At 40.1% G+C, this 13663-nt stretch overlaps 1 protein-coding gene and 1 long non-coding RNA gene across 17 annotated transcripts in view; one reads left to right on the forward strand and one right to left on the reverse strand.

Moving 5' to 3' along the window:
- Positions 1–13663, forward strand: part of LOC126272953 (uncharacterized) — a 960200-nt gene that overhangs the window by 920639 nt on the left and 25898 nt on the right. For all 16 annotated transcript variants that reach the window (XM_049976256.1, XM_049976259.1, XM_049976258.1 and 13 more), the window contains 2 exons: positions 3793–3888; positions 7852–7963. In XM_049976256.1, coding sequence (XP_049832213.1) covers positions 3793–3888; positions 7852–7963 — 208 coding nt within the window. The remainder of the gene's footprint in view (positions 1–3792; positions 3889–7851; positions 7964–13663) is intronic.
- LOC126272955 (uncharacterized) overlaps positions 1–13663 on the reverse strand; it is a 72335-nt gene that overhangs the window by 9357 nt on the left and 49315 nt on the right. The window lies entirely within an intron of this gene.

Here is a 13663-nt window from a genome sequence, read left to right on the forward strand (position 1 = left end):
CTGAGGAAACTGAACTGCCAGACTCTTGAAGATAGATGCAAACTATCCTGAGAAAGTCTACTGACAAAGTTTCAGGAACTGGCTTTGAATGATGACTCTAGAAATATTCTACAACCCCTCATGCATCGTTCACATAGTGATCATGGAGACAAGATCATTCTTCCTGCACTCCATATGTGAATGGAATGGACAGAAACCCAAATAACTGGTACAGTGGGACGTATCCTCTGCCCTGCACTTCATGGTGGTTTGCAGATTATAGATGTAGATATCAAACAGAACTCATGAGAGGAATATAATAGAGGGAAACATTCCACATGCAAAAAATATACATAAAAAACAAAGATGCTGTGACTTACCAAACGAGAAAGCGCTGGCAGATAGACACAATAAAAAACAAACACACACACAAATTTCAATCTTTCGCAACCCAAGGTTGCTTTATCAGGAAAGGAGAGGGAAAAACGAAAGGATGTGGGTTTTAAGGGAGAGGGTAAGGAGTCATTCCAATCCCGGGAGAGGAAAGACTTACCTTAGGGGTAAAAAGGACAGGTATACACTCGTGCGCGCACACACACACACACATATCCATCCACACATATACAGACACAGGCAGACATGAACTCATGAGAGCATTAATAAAGGTATGCATTGCTCTCATTTCCAAGTAAATTTGTTCTGTTTCAGATATTGAAAGGGATTTATGGGAATTCAGTCTTTTCAAAGCTAGGGACAAACGAATGTCATAACTTCCTAAAGTTGTAAACTATAGAGGAGGAGCAATGAAATTTGCTAAATACAGAGAGTAGTAAGATAAAACTAGGGATAGGTACTGGGGGGAGGGTATTTTAGTAAGCATAAGGAGAACAAATCACAATTTTCACAATGAAGGAAGGATTGGGAAAAGAGCCAGAGAAACAAAGAATAAAGTAGTAATGAAGACAGGGAGATGTGAGGCCTCGGTAAATAAAAGCATCAAAAAGGAACAACAAAGGAGCTAAATAGCAGAGAAGAGAGTAAACAGAAAGATATCAAGTAGGTAAAATATATGCAATATAAATATTTTGCTTCTTGTAAACTTGGATAATATATTTTGTTTTAAGCTTAATCTATGATAAAATGTGATAAATGTAACCCAACCACATACATACTAGCTGCTCAGAAATTCATCTGTGGAGTAGTAGTACTTCTCAAAAAGAAATGATTCCAATTTCTTTTTAAAGTTTTCATTATCTGCCAGCCCAAGGTGATGGTCAAATACATCATTTTTGTATACCTTGTCCCTTTCTGTGCAAGAGTAAGGTTAAATTGTAGATAGTAGAAGTTGTTTTTGTTCCTAGTGTTATATTAAGTAATGCTACTACCATGCAAATTCTTTATATGTGGCGTCTGTTCTTTTGGACATGTCCTCACACTATTGCTGCACACTATATATAATTAAGATGAGGATGGCCTATGATCTCTTCAGTGCAGATGCACACTAGGTGCAAACTATTCTGGGAATTGGTGAAGCACCATAAGTAATGAGGATAATGGGCAGGGGGTACTACATTAGTACTGAGTGGATAAGTTGTGAATTTGGGACTGACGGGAGTTGTGCTACGGATATTTAAGCAGTAGCAATGAACGCTGTGTCCAGATGGTGCAGGGGTCAGCACTTCTGCTTAGAAAGTAGGAGACCTGGGTTTGTATCCCGGTCTGGCACAAATTTTCAATTTTCCGCATTGATGCATTTGTTTAATCAGTGCCCATTAGCAACCAATATCTGTAATTCCTTTTGTGTCTTAATTATCAAATTCATTATACATAACAAATGGAAAATTGTGGATTTCTCTTGTACACATGGCAAACACACAAAGCTAACTGGCTTTGACTTTTGCAAACCACATTTAAAACTCAGTACTGTAGGACTAACATTGCTCACTGAAAGGAGTCCAAAGTGATCTATTAAACACATCTGTGTGGCTTTGTAGAGTGCCACTGAAGATCAGAAACTATAAAATTTTAATTTGTCGGAAAGAGATATTTCATCAAAACATTCCATTACTTAGTGCAAGATTCTGTGTAGGAACATACAGGTTTGTTTAGTGTGCTGTATTAGTTACTCTCTACTTTCTTGTAATGACCACATCTTCTCTGTAGATTTCAAAATCCACATTTACCTCCAAGATTGACTACCACATCATATGAAAAATGCTGTGTTTCTTGTTTCTCTGGGTGTATTTGGTGATTGAATGGTCTATGGATATACTGCCGGTTCATAGTATCCAATGAGCAACATTAGTGGGTCCCACATATTTGTTGGTAAAATGTCTGACACAATATTAAACCCTTATGTGAGTAAATCCCAGCATCAAGTCATTTCACTATTTACGAGGGTGCCTCTGTGAGAATAACTAGAACTCATTGGTCAGAAATGTAATGTGAAGACAACAGACTTTACAGGCATGTCCTGGTGTTCATGTATTTTCTATTTTATGGAGAATACTATGAACAAATGGAGGGGTCACAATGGGCAGCCCACTTTTGCCTGTTGTTGCGAATTTGTAGATGAAGCATATCAAAGAATAAACCCTGATATCGTCCAAATGGAAACCTGTCTATTTTTTCCATTGTGTGGATGATTGTTCCATCATCTGGCCACAAGGAAAAGACAAACTCCTTGAATTGCTTTCACATCTGAATTCCATACATCCCAACATCAAAGTCACTATGAGGACCAAAGCAGAAGGAATTATACCATTCCTGGATGTCTGGGTCAAGTGAAAAGCTGATGACACCCTGGGCCACAATGTGTATCAGGAGAAAATACACACTGACCTGCAATTGCATGCAGTCAGTTGATGCCACCCTTTACATTTAAATGGGGGTACTAAAACACTAGTAAAGGTGGTGTGTACCATCTCTGTTGATGAGAATCTGTCCCAGGAAGTGGAACACCTCAGAACTATTTTCTGAATAAAACAGTTACTTAGAATGGCAGTGTAGGCAGGTCTACTCCACCGTTACAGTTAAGCTCGTGGAGACAGAAAAGTCATGGCGGAAGAGTTGGCCACTGTCTTTATACCATACACCAATACACTATCAGGAAAATAAGACGCATACTGAAGAAAGTGCAGAGTAAAATCTGTCTTTTCGCACCCATTAAAACACATTCATTATTGGAAAGAATCAAAGATGACCTTGGTTTGCAGAATCCTGGGATACATCAGATTCAATGCCAGAGTGACAAGACATATTGAGCAAACAATGTGCACTATTGAAGAGTGATGCCAAAAACACCAACAGTATACTCAGCTGATGTATCCTGCCAAGTCAGCAGTTGCAGAGCACCATTTGTCTGACAATCATGTGATGGAATATGAAAGTACCAGGATTGTAGCACACAATCTCATCAATCGGGACTGTGAATATAATCTCAGCAAGGCTTGGCAACAAGCAAAGGGTCTAATTAAGAAGACACTCAGCAAAGATAATGGTCTGGCGACCAGGATGGACAGAGTAACTACATTTACATTACCACACACACTGATTCCATTACCTCTGCAGTCGCCGGTGTGTGCCCTCTGGCACAAATCACATAGTATGTGGCTCATGGGGGGGGGGGGGGATATAAAGTGACTTTGGACACTATGAACCGGCAGTCCACCCAAGGACCATTTGGGGGGGGGGGGGGGGAATTTGGTAAGCTTTACCTATTCATTCTGCATTTACTTGGTGGCAAAAGTCAGTTTTATTTCACAGCAACTTCTTTTTCATTTATACTGTAATAACCACTTATTTGTGTTTTAGGGAGTTTCCAGACCTACAAGATGAGAATATGGTGCCACGTCCCATTGCAGAACCTCTCCATATCGTCTGTGCTCCACAAGACCTTGACTTTAAGCGGTATGTAATTATTCACCAATTTATAATAATGTAGGCACATTTCACAGTTGTTAGTGCCATTATGATAATGTACGAGACAAATGTGTTTTGAAATTTCACCGTAGGAAAAGTCTGTAACCTGAGAGGATATGTGATAAAGTGTGTAGAAGAAAGACAATCACTGTGTCATCTTGATGGTAGGTGAGCTGAAAATATAAAGCCTCTTGTTGTTAAGTGTATCACATAAAATTCTGTTTGTACTTATTAAAGTCACAGCAGAATCTGTACACTGTAGTGAACTACTAGGCAGCAAGAGCACTGATTTAATTACTACTTAAAAATCTGTGGCAATCCTTAAATTAGAATATTTTGGTCACAGAATTTGTTGGTTATGTAACAAAAAATCTTAAACAGGCTCAGGATTGGGCATTATTGCAAGAATATTTTCACCTATTTTTTAAAGCTACAGATGTGAGAACATGTGAATATGTATTATGTACAATTTTTCCTTTTACTTACTGTAGTGGTTTAAATAGTAACATTACTGGTCTCAAAATAGTACTCAGTTGATACATCTGAAAACTTTGAGGCACTGGGTACCTCAGTTGATTTCCAAACTTATAGCGAGGGAAGAACCCTGACAGCTGGCAATGCTGTTGCCACGTTTCACTTGTTGCCCATTTATATATAGATAGATATCTACTTTTTGTTCCATAGGTCCATAGTGAGGACACCACCAAGCATGTAGAATACGTAATACTTAATACCAAAGTTTGTCATCAGGATGGACTGAAAACCATTTTTGTCTAGAACTGTACTAAGCTTGAGCCATTGCCATAGAAATATAAACAAAATCACACAACATGATTAGTTATGATAGATGTGCAAAGCAGCCACGTGGAGCCCAGACCACAATGGTGAACAGACTTACTGACCACTAGATCATTGTAATCTTGACAGTCTGCTAGGTGTCACAGCAGGCTTTATATTCTGAATGGGGGGCTCCATGTGGTTCCCAAGTTGTGCAGCGACCATAGACCATAAAATTACCAAATAAGCAGCAACCAGTCGCAAGATCGTGTTTTCTTTATTTAATTTTGCATATCGATTTCGATTGATTAACAGCCATCATCGGTGCTTTCAATGTGTATGTTCCCTGAGTAATGACACTGTCTTAAAACGTCAAACATGGACTCCATGTTTGATGTCTGTTTAAGACAGTTTTATTACTCAGGGAACATACACGTTGAAAGCACTGATGATGACTGTTAATCAGTGGAAATTGATATGCAGAAGTAAATAAAGAAAACATGATCTTGCGACTGGTTGCTGCTCATTTGGCAACTTTAGGCTTTATATTTATTGAGGTAGTTGATTGGGAACAGTAATTGTAAGGTAATGGAGACCTTTCTCAACAGTAGACACTGAGTTACAGCTTACATAAAGACCCCTTGTCTGTCTATTGTTTACTGGCTAAATGGAACAGTTTATTCTGAACATGAAGCTTGCAGCAATAGCAAATCAGCAATCCTAACTTTTTAAGTGAGCTTTCATGCTTCTCTTTGAACAGAATTACTCCAGAATATTATGCTATATTGCACCAAATATAGACAGATGCAAAGTGAATTATCTTAGACATGCTACACCCGTTAGCAAATAGCATTACTCCAGTGACTACAAGGGCAAATTTGTTGTGGATTTTTTATTATTCCCAAAAGTCTTGGCTGCCTTCTTTTGTGGTAATGATTCTAACTTCCTTATTGCCCGTCCACCATGCAATGAAATTCCTACTGTCCAACTGCTATGAAAATTACTTAGTCACACAACAATTAGTAATGTGGCAGAAGATCATAAACAACATGCCATACATTTTTTTCCTAAAACTCCTGTTCTCTTCTTCTCTTTTGTGGGATATTTTTTAAGGTCCTAAACTGAATGAGCTGGGACTTTTTCTTTTTCCAATTTTTATTTATTTATGTTGAAACTAGTCCATTTATGAAAAACCAGTTCACATCTTTAACAACATACACTATGTGATCAAAAGTATCCAGACACCTGATTGAAAATGACTTACAAGTTCCTGTCGCCCTACATCGGTAATGCTGGAATTCAGTATGGAGTTGGCCCAACCTTAGCCTTGATGACAGCTTCCACTGTCGCAGGCACGTGTTCAGTCAGGTGCTGGAAGGTTTCTTGGGGAATGGCAGCCCATTCTTCATGGAGTGCTGCACTGAGGAGAGGTATCGATGTTGGTTGGTGAGGCCTGGCACAGAGTCAGCATTCCAAAACACCCCAAAGGTGTTCTATAGGATTCAGGTCAGGATTCCGTGCAAGCAAGTCCATTACAGGGATGTTATTGTCATTTAACCACTCTGCCACAGGCCATGCATTATGAACAGGTGCTGAATTGTGTTGAAAGATGCTATCGCCATCCCCGAATTGCTCTTCAACAGTGGGAAGCAAGAAGGTACTTAAAACATCATTGTAGGCCTGTGTTCTGATAGTGCCACACAAAACAACAAGGGGTGCAAGCCTCCTCCATGAAAAACGTGACCACACCATAACACCACCACCTTCGAATTTTAATGTTGGCACTACACACACCATCAGATGTAGTTCACCGGCCATTCACCATACCCTGCCATCGGATTGCCACATTGCGTTCCATGATTCATCACTCCACGCAACGTTTTTCCACTGTTCAATAATCCAATGTTTATGCTCCTTACACCAAGCGAGGCGTCGTTTGGCAATTACCGGCATGATGTGTGGCTTATGAGCTGCCACTTGACTATGAAATCCAAGTTTTCTCTCCTCCAGTCTAACTGCTCAAGTAGTTGCAGAGGATCCTGATGCTGTTAGGAATTCCTGTGTGATGGTCTGAATAGACGTCTGCATATTACACATTATTAACCTCTTCAACTGTCGGCAGTCTCTGTCAGTCAATAGATGAGGACGACATGTACGGTTTTGTGCTCTATATGTCCCTTCATGTTTCCACTCCACTATCACATTGGAAACAGTGGACCTAGGGATGTTTAGGAGGGTGGAAAGCTTGCATACAGATGTATGACACATGTGACACCCAATCATGTGACCAAGTTCGAAGTCCATGAGTTCTGTGGAGTGCTGCAACCTGCTCTCTGTCACAATGTCTAATGACTACTGAGGTTGCTCATGTGGAGTACCTGGCAGTATGTGGCAGCACAATGCACTTAATATGAAAAACATATGTTTTTGGGGGTGTCCAGATACTTTTGACTGCATATTGTATCATTTACTATCTTTCCTTGAGATGCTTCTTTGCTCAGCTTGATGTTAATATTTGAACCATCTGCAGAAAGGTCTAATTCTGCCTTCTGATTCTAATGAACTGATAAGATGATGAACAAAGAGCAAGAACAGGATGGCCCCATGTTCCAATCTTGTGGAAGGGTCATTGTGATTTCTTCCCATGCAGGTGGTATCTGTATTTGTATTTCTTAAATATCCCAATGTTCCTGTGTCTTGAACAAGAAAGAACTATGCCAGGCACGTGCATAGCCACATAAACCATAAAAACAACTCTGTGATAGAATATTGTGATTAACACAATCAAATGCCTTTGATAAGTCACCAAAGTTCCCAATTGGTGATAGTTCCGCAATTTCAAAATTTTATTGCTTGCTCAGGGAATAGCTGCCTCAGTAAAGAAGTAATTTTAAAATCCAGACTGTGACTGATAAAAATCCGATTACTACTTAGGAGAGCAGCAGTCCGCAAGTAACATTCCTTCTCATGTTTGCTGTAGGGAGGAACACTGTAATGAAACTATTGAAAATAAATAGAACTATAATATCAAGCAAAGAAGGTCATTGTAGCGTATTAATAGCTGTTTCAAGCACTCCATAGTGAACTCAAGATTATAAGTAATTTACTGTTATGTTTTATTGCTTCTTTCAGAATACAATAAGGAAGTTTCAGTATACTGTGTTTTGCTTTTAGGTACGGGAGAGATTATTACGTAAATTCCAAAACACCAGAGCCTGAAAAAAAATCACAGCCACCCAGTCGGCACATGGCAAGAGAACAAACACCAAGAAATAATACATCCCAGGTAAGTGATACTGCACAACTTGCAGTATATGGTCTGGAAAAGCAAATTATGGAAAGAGACATTCACCATGCATCATTAAGGTCACGAAGTGCTTCCCCACATTTCAAAATGAATCCTCTCTATGAACCTGACGATTATGCTGAAGCTGCAGGAAAATCTAGTCTAGATAAAATTTCAAGACATAAGGTCAGCAACTCCAGTACTGGACGTCGCTTTTTGGATGCTGAGCGAACAAACCCTCATTCGGAGTCGGGTTACAGTAGTTCTCTCGATTCTCTGGTTGAAAGCCAGTCAGCTTCTCACTCACTCCGGCTTATTCCTCCTAAAGTCCCTCAGGTGGTTGAGAGGACTCTGGAACCTTTATCCAAAATTCGAAGATCTGAAAGCTTCAAGTTGAACAGACCAAGACAAGGAGATACTAATATTAGAATGGGAGGGAGCCTCAGAACTCGAAAGTTTAAGGGACATGATTATCTGACATCTCTTTGATCAATAAATAACTGAGTTATAGTTCTGTGCATTAAGCCCTCTAAAGTAGCACAATTAAGCATTCACTATGTATATTCAGAAACTGCTGTGCCCTACCATTCCAGTATTTGTTTAACACTATGGCATTTTTATCATCATTGAAGTATGCAACTTTGTAAAGCTTAATTTTTATCATAAATTCTAAAAACCTGCAGTATGTATGATTTTTATTTTGGCGCATATTTTATTAATGAAGAGCTGTTGCAGAACCTCTTGTATTTACTTGTAAATCAGAATGCTGTTGTAATCTGTAACTACTAAAGTGAGCTGTGCATGACATCTGAAATTATCTATTGTAGAATCTGAACTTTGCACTACTGTATCTTGCTTCTCCTGTAGTTCATGTTGTATGCTTTATTTAAAATCAATTGTTGTATAATTTGCATTACTGAGCACTTACTACTCCATGCATGACTTCTGTTCACCACAGACACATGCATGCACAAAAATCAATATGTTGTTATTAAAGTGTTTTATCTGGACATAAAAGCTCAAATGAAAATAATTGCAGTACATATGCAAACTGTTTTACTGTGGCGTTGTGTAACAGATACATTATAACTCAATAATGTATTGATTCTTGATCACTTATAATCTGATACTGTACATTTATGTCAACCACTGTTGTGTAAATAAATTGTACTCTCTAAGAAAATCACAGAGATCTATAGTAAAATATTCTGTTTACTTTATGCATTTTATGCACCCAAGAAAAAATTTACAATGAGAGGCTGAGAGGTAGAGGTGTGTGTGTGTGTGTGTGTGTGTGTGTGTGTGTGTGTGTGTGTGTGTGTGTGTGTGACAGAGAGAGAGAGAGAGAGAGAGAGACATTTTCTTCCAAACAAATATATGTTAAGAAATGATACAAAAGGGTTTCAATAGCATTTGTAGACAATTTTCCTAAGAATTATTCATTAACTTTCACTTACAGGACATCTCATATTTGTTTCCATAGTTGGATTTTTATATGTTGGCTTACATAGATATACAAGAAGGAATAATATATACTGCAGAATCAATCAGACAAAAGTTACAACTCCTTGTAAGACGGCAAAATATGTTAGCAGAATACCTATGTCAGAACAGTGATGATGATAATTGACAGACAAATAAGGTAGTGGTGATTGACAGACAGATAAGGATGTCTGACAGAGACTCTATTTGATAATACACTCCTGGAAATGGAAAAAAGAACACATTGACACTGGTGTGTCAGGCCCACCATACTTGCTCCGGACACTGCGAGAGGGCTGTACAAGCCATGATCACACGCACGGCACAGTGGACACACCAGGAACCGCGGTGTTGGCCGTCGAATGGCGCTAGCTGCGCAGCATTTGTGCACCGCCACCGTCAGTGTCTGCCAGTTTGCCGTGGCATACGGAGCTCCATCGCAGTCTTTAACACTGGTAGCATGCCGCGACAGCATGGACGTGAACCGTATGTGCAGTTGACGGACTTTGAGTGAGGGCGTATAGTGCGCATGCAGGAGGCCGGATGGACGTACCGCCGAATTGCTCAACACGTGGGGCATGAGGTCTCCACAGTACATCGATGTTGTCGCCAGTGGTCGGCGGAAGGTGCACGTGCCCGTCGACCTGGGACCGGACCGCAGCGACGCACGGATGCACGCCAAGACCGTAGGATCCTACGCAGTGCCGTAGGGGACCGCACCGCCACTTCCCAGCAAATTAGGGACACTGTTGCTCCTGGGGTATCGGTGAGGACCATTCGCAACCGTCTCCATGAAGCTGGACTACGGTCCCGCACACCGTTAGGCCGTCTTCCGTTCACGCCCCAACATCGTGCAGCCTGCCTCCAGTGGTGTCGTGACAGGCGTGAATGGAGGGACGAATGGAGACGTGTCGTCTTCAGCGATGAGAGTCGCTTCTGCCTTGGTGCCAATGATGGTCGTATGCGTGTTTGGCGCTGTGCAGGTGAGCGCCACAATCAGGACTACGTACGACCGAGGCACACAGGGCCAACACCCGGCATCATGGTGTGGGGAGCGATCTCCTACACTGGCCGTACACCTCTGGTAATCGTCGAAGGGACACTGAATAGTGCACGGTACATCCAAACCGTCATCGAACCCATCATTCTACCATTCCTAGACCGGCAAGGGAACTTGCTGTTCCAACAGGACAATGCACGTCCGCATGTATCCCGTGCCACCCAACGTACTCTGAAAGGTGTAAGTCAACTACCCTGGCCAGCAAGATCTCCGGATCTGTCCCCCATTGAGCATGTTTGGGACTGGATGAAGCGTCGTCTCACGCGGTCTGTACGTTCAGCACGAACGCTGGTCCAACTGAGGCGCCAGGTGGAAATGGCATGGCAAGCCGTTCCACAGGACTACATCCAGCATCTCTATGATCGTCTCCATGGGAGAATAGAAGCCTGCATTGCTGCGAAAGGTTGATATACACTGTACTAGTGCAGACATTGTGCATGCTCTGTTGCCTGTGTCTATGTGCCTGTGGTTCTGTCAGTGTGATCATGTGATGTATCTGACCCCAGGAATGTGTCAATAAAGTTTCCCCTTCCTGGGACAATGAATTCACGTTGTTCTTATTTCAATTTCCAGGAGTGTATAAATATCATTGGCCAAAACAGGAACAACTGAAACATTCTGATAGCAGCAACAATCATAAAACATGGTTCCCTTTCTAGACTTTAGCATTTCTTTTCATTTATTCACTAAAAGAAATCGATACCAAGTAGAAGCAAAGAAGAGCCAGATCTGCAATTGCTGGAGGAATGTAAAGTCACTATAAATCTGTAATCAGAAAAGACAAAGGTATATGGAAAGATTGGAAAATTACAGTGGTTTAATTTTTAAGATTCAGAGTACTATGGGGCAATAAGTGCTGAAAGTTGAGTTCATAACCTCAAAGAAATTACATGGTGCAAATGGAAATGTGGAATACACAGAGGAAGAAAAAAGTAAAGAAATGGCAGAATGGAGTGACATGAAGGTAAATATATTTAAAATAATGTAAGAAGCAATAAATATTCATTTCCTGGAAGGAAGGAAGGAAAATTGGGTTTAATGTCCTGTCGACATAGAGGTCATAAGATATGGAGCCCAAGCTTGGATTGTGTCAAGGATGGCGAAGGAAATCGGCCATAACCTTTCAAAGTAACCACCCCAGCATTTGTCAGGAGCAATTAAGGGAAATCACGGGAAACCTAAATCGGAATGGCTGGACACAGATTTACTGCCATTTGCAGTTCATTCTTTTATTCAGTATCCTTACCACTATGTTAGTGTGGCATATTTATTCACCAATTACTTACCATTTGTGATACACATCACTAGCTGCTTGTTCTCATGAGCTAGGCTCTTATGTTCCTTAGACTTGTGTACAGACGTTTACTGTAGCCCTTTTTTTCCTTTATTTTGTGTAGATCCAAAGAAGAAGCTGTCCAAAGATCACCTCGCAAATATAGTAGACATAAATGTATTAAATTTTTGGCAAAGAACATAGCAAACAAAATCTGTCATTGGTGTTTTTCTCGTTTTCAGTCTGATTTGGTTTGATGCAGCTCTCAATATCAGTCCATCCTGTGCAAGCCCCTTCATCTCTGAATAACTACTGCAGCCTACATTCATTTTACCTGGCCTACTTTGTTTTTGCCTAGGTGTGCCTCCATAATTTTTACCTCCATATTTTCCTCCTTTGCATCTTGATGACTTAGGACGTAGTATCTACTGGTCCCTTCTGATAGTCAAACTGTGACATAAATTTCATTTTTCCTCAGTTTGATTCGGTACCTCCTCATTGGTTGCTTTATCTATTTATCTTACCTTCACACATTTCAAAAGATTCTAATCTGTTGTTTTGTGAACTGTTTATCATCTATGCTTCATTTCAATATGAGTCTACACTGTACATTTACAGCACAAAATATTATGAGAAACTTTTCTGTCATTTTGTGCATAAGAATGTGTCCATAATTTTATTTTTTGCATTATAAATTGTTGATGCTTTCAGTATTCATAGACTTAAGCTGCTCTTCTGCATAGAAAGTTTAAATATTTTTGCAATAGTATTGGGTATTACCTCAATTTTTGCTCACGTCAGTCATTCAGTTTCGAACCTATGTTGTGAGCCCTGAATTTGAACGTTGTAGTGATATATAAGGATGAAAGGTGGTCTTATATGAAAACAAAATGTTTCCAACAAAGTCAGGATTGTTAATAGGCATGTTCCAAAATGATAGGCCTCTGCCCCTAGAACCAATTCATCCACACAATTATAGTGGGAAGAATCAGAGACATTGTGTCACTTGATATCTCCATATAAACAGCATTCACTGGAGTGAAAATCATGTCAGTTGTCAGTGAAAATTGTAAGAGCAATTCAGAGGATCCCAGAACCTTTAGATCTGTGGTCTAACATGTACCCATGTAGACACCGAACCTCTCAGCTCAGCATGTCCCTATTAATATGGCCTGTTGTTAAGCTCAGTTTTTTGCAAAATTTAAAATTTATAGGAATATATGTGAATCATTTTACATGCTACATGTATTTTGTTTCCTCGCACCAAACAACAAGACTTCATACCAACAACAGACCATTGTCGAGAACCCATGTTACTTCACATGATACGGCATTATCCGGAAGATAGTAGAATACACTTTTGAGTCGTAAACATAAACACACTGATGCAATGATTTATTATGCATCAACCAGAAACATAAGTTTTTCACTGTCATTATACTCAGCTATTTTAAAATGTGGGAGGTTGCAAAGGGACACATTACTACGCATCAAAAATGGAACAACTAGATCAGAGCTGAGGTAAACACACAAGAAAGGATGAAGCATCAGTAGATTTCAAAATTAGCAGTTCCTTCTTTGGAATAGTGATGCAGAAAGTTAAGGACAGGGATTATGCTAAAGTAGGGAGCAAGAACTCACTCAGAACTTCTGAAGAGCACTTTATTGTCAAAAGTATGATCATATTATGGGGTATCAAGTGAAATCTGGGGCTGGATAGAGGAAATTTTGGTCGAGAGGATGCAGCATGATATCTTGGATGGAGATTGCTTACAAATCACTCATATCACCAATTCTAGAAAATTGCTCAAGCATGTGGGATCCGTACCAGATAGGTCTAACAGGGGATACTGAACATACGCAGAGAAGGGTAGCATGAATGGTC

This window comes from Schistocerca gregaria, chromosome 5 (assembly GCF_023897955.1).
Source record: "Schistocerca gregaria isolate iqSchGreg1 chromosome 5, iqSchGreg1.2, whole genome shotgun sequence".
NCBI lineage: Eukaryota > Metazoa > Arthropoda > Insecta > Orthoptera > Acrididae > Schistocerca > Schistocerca gregaria.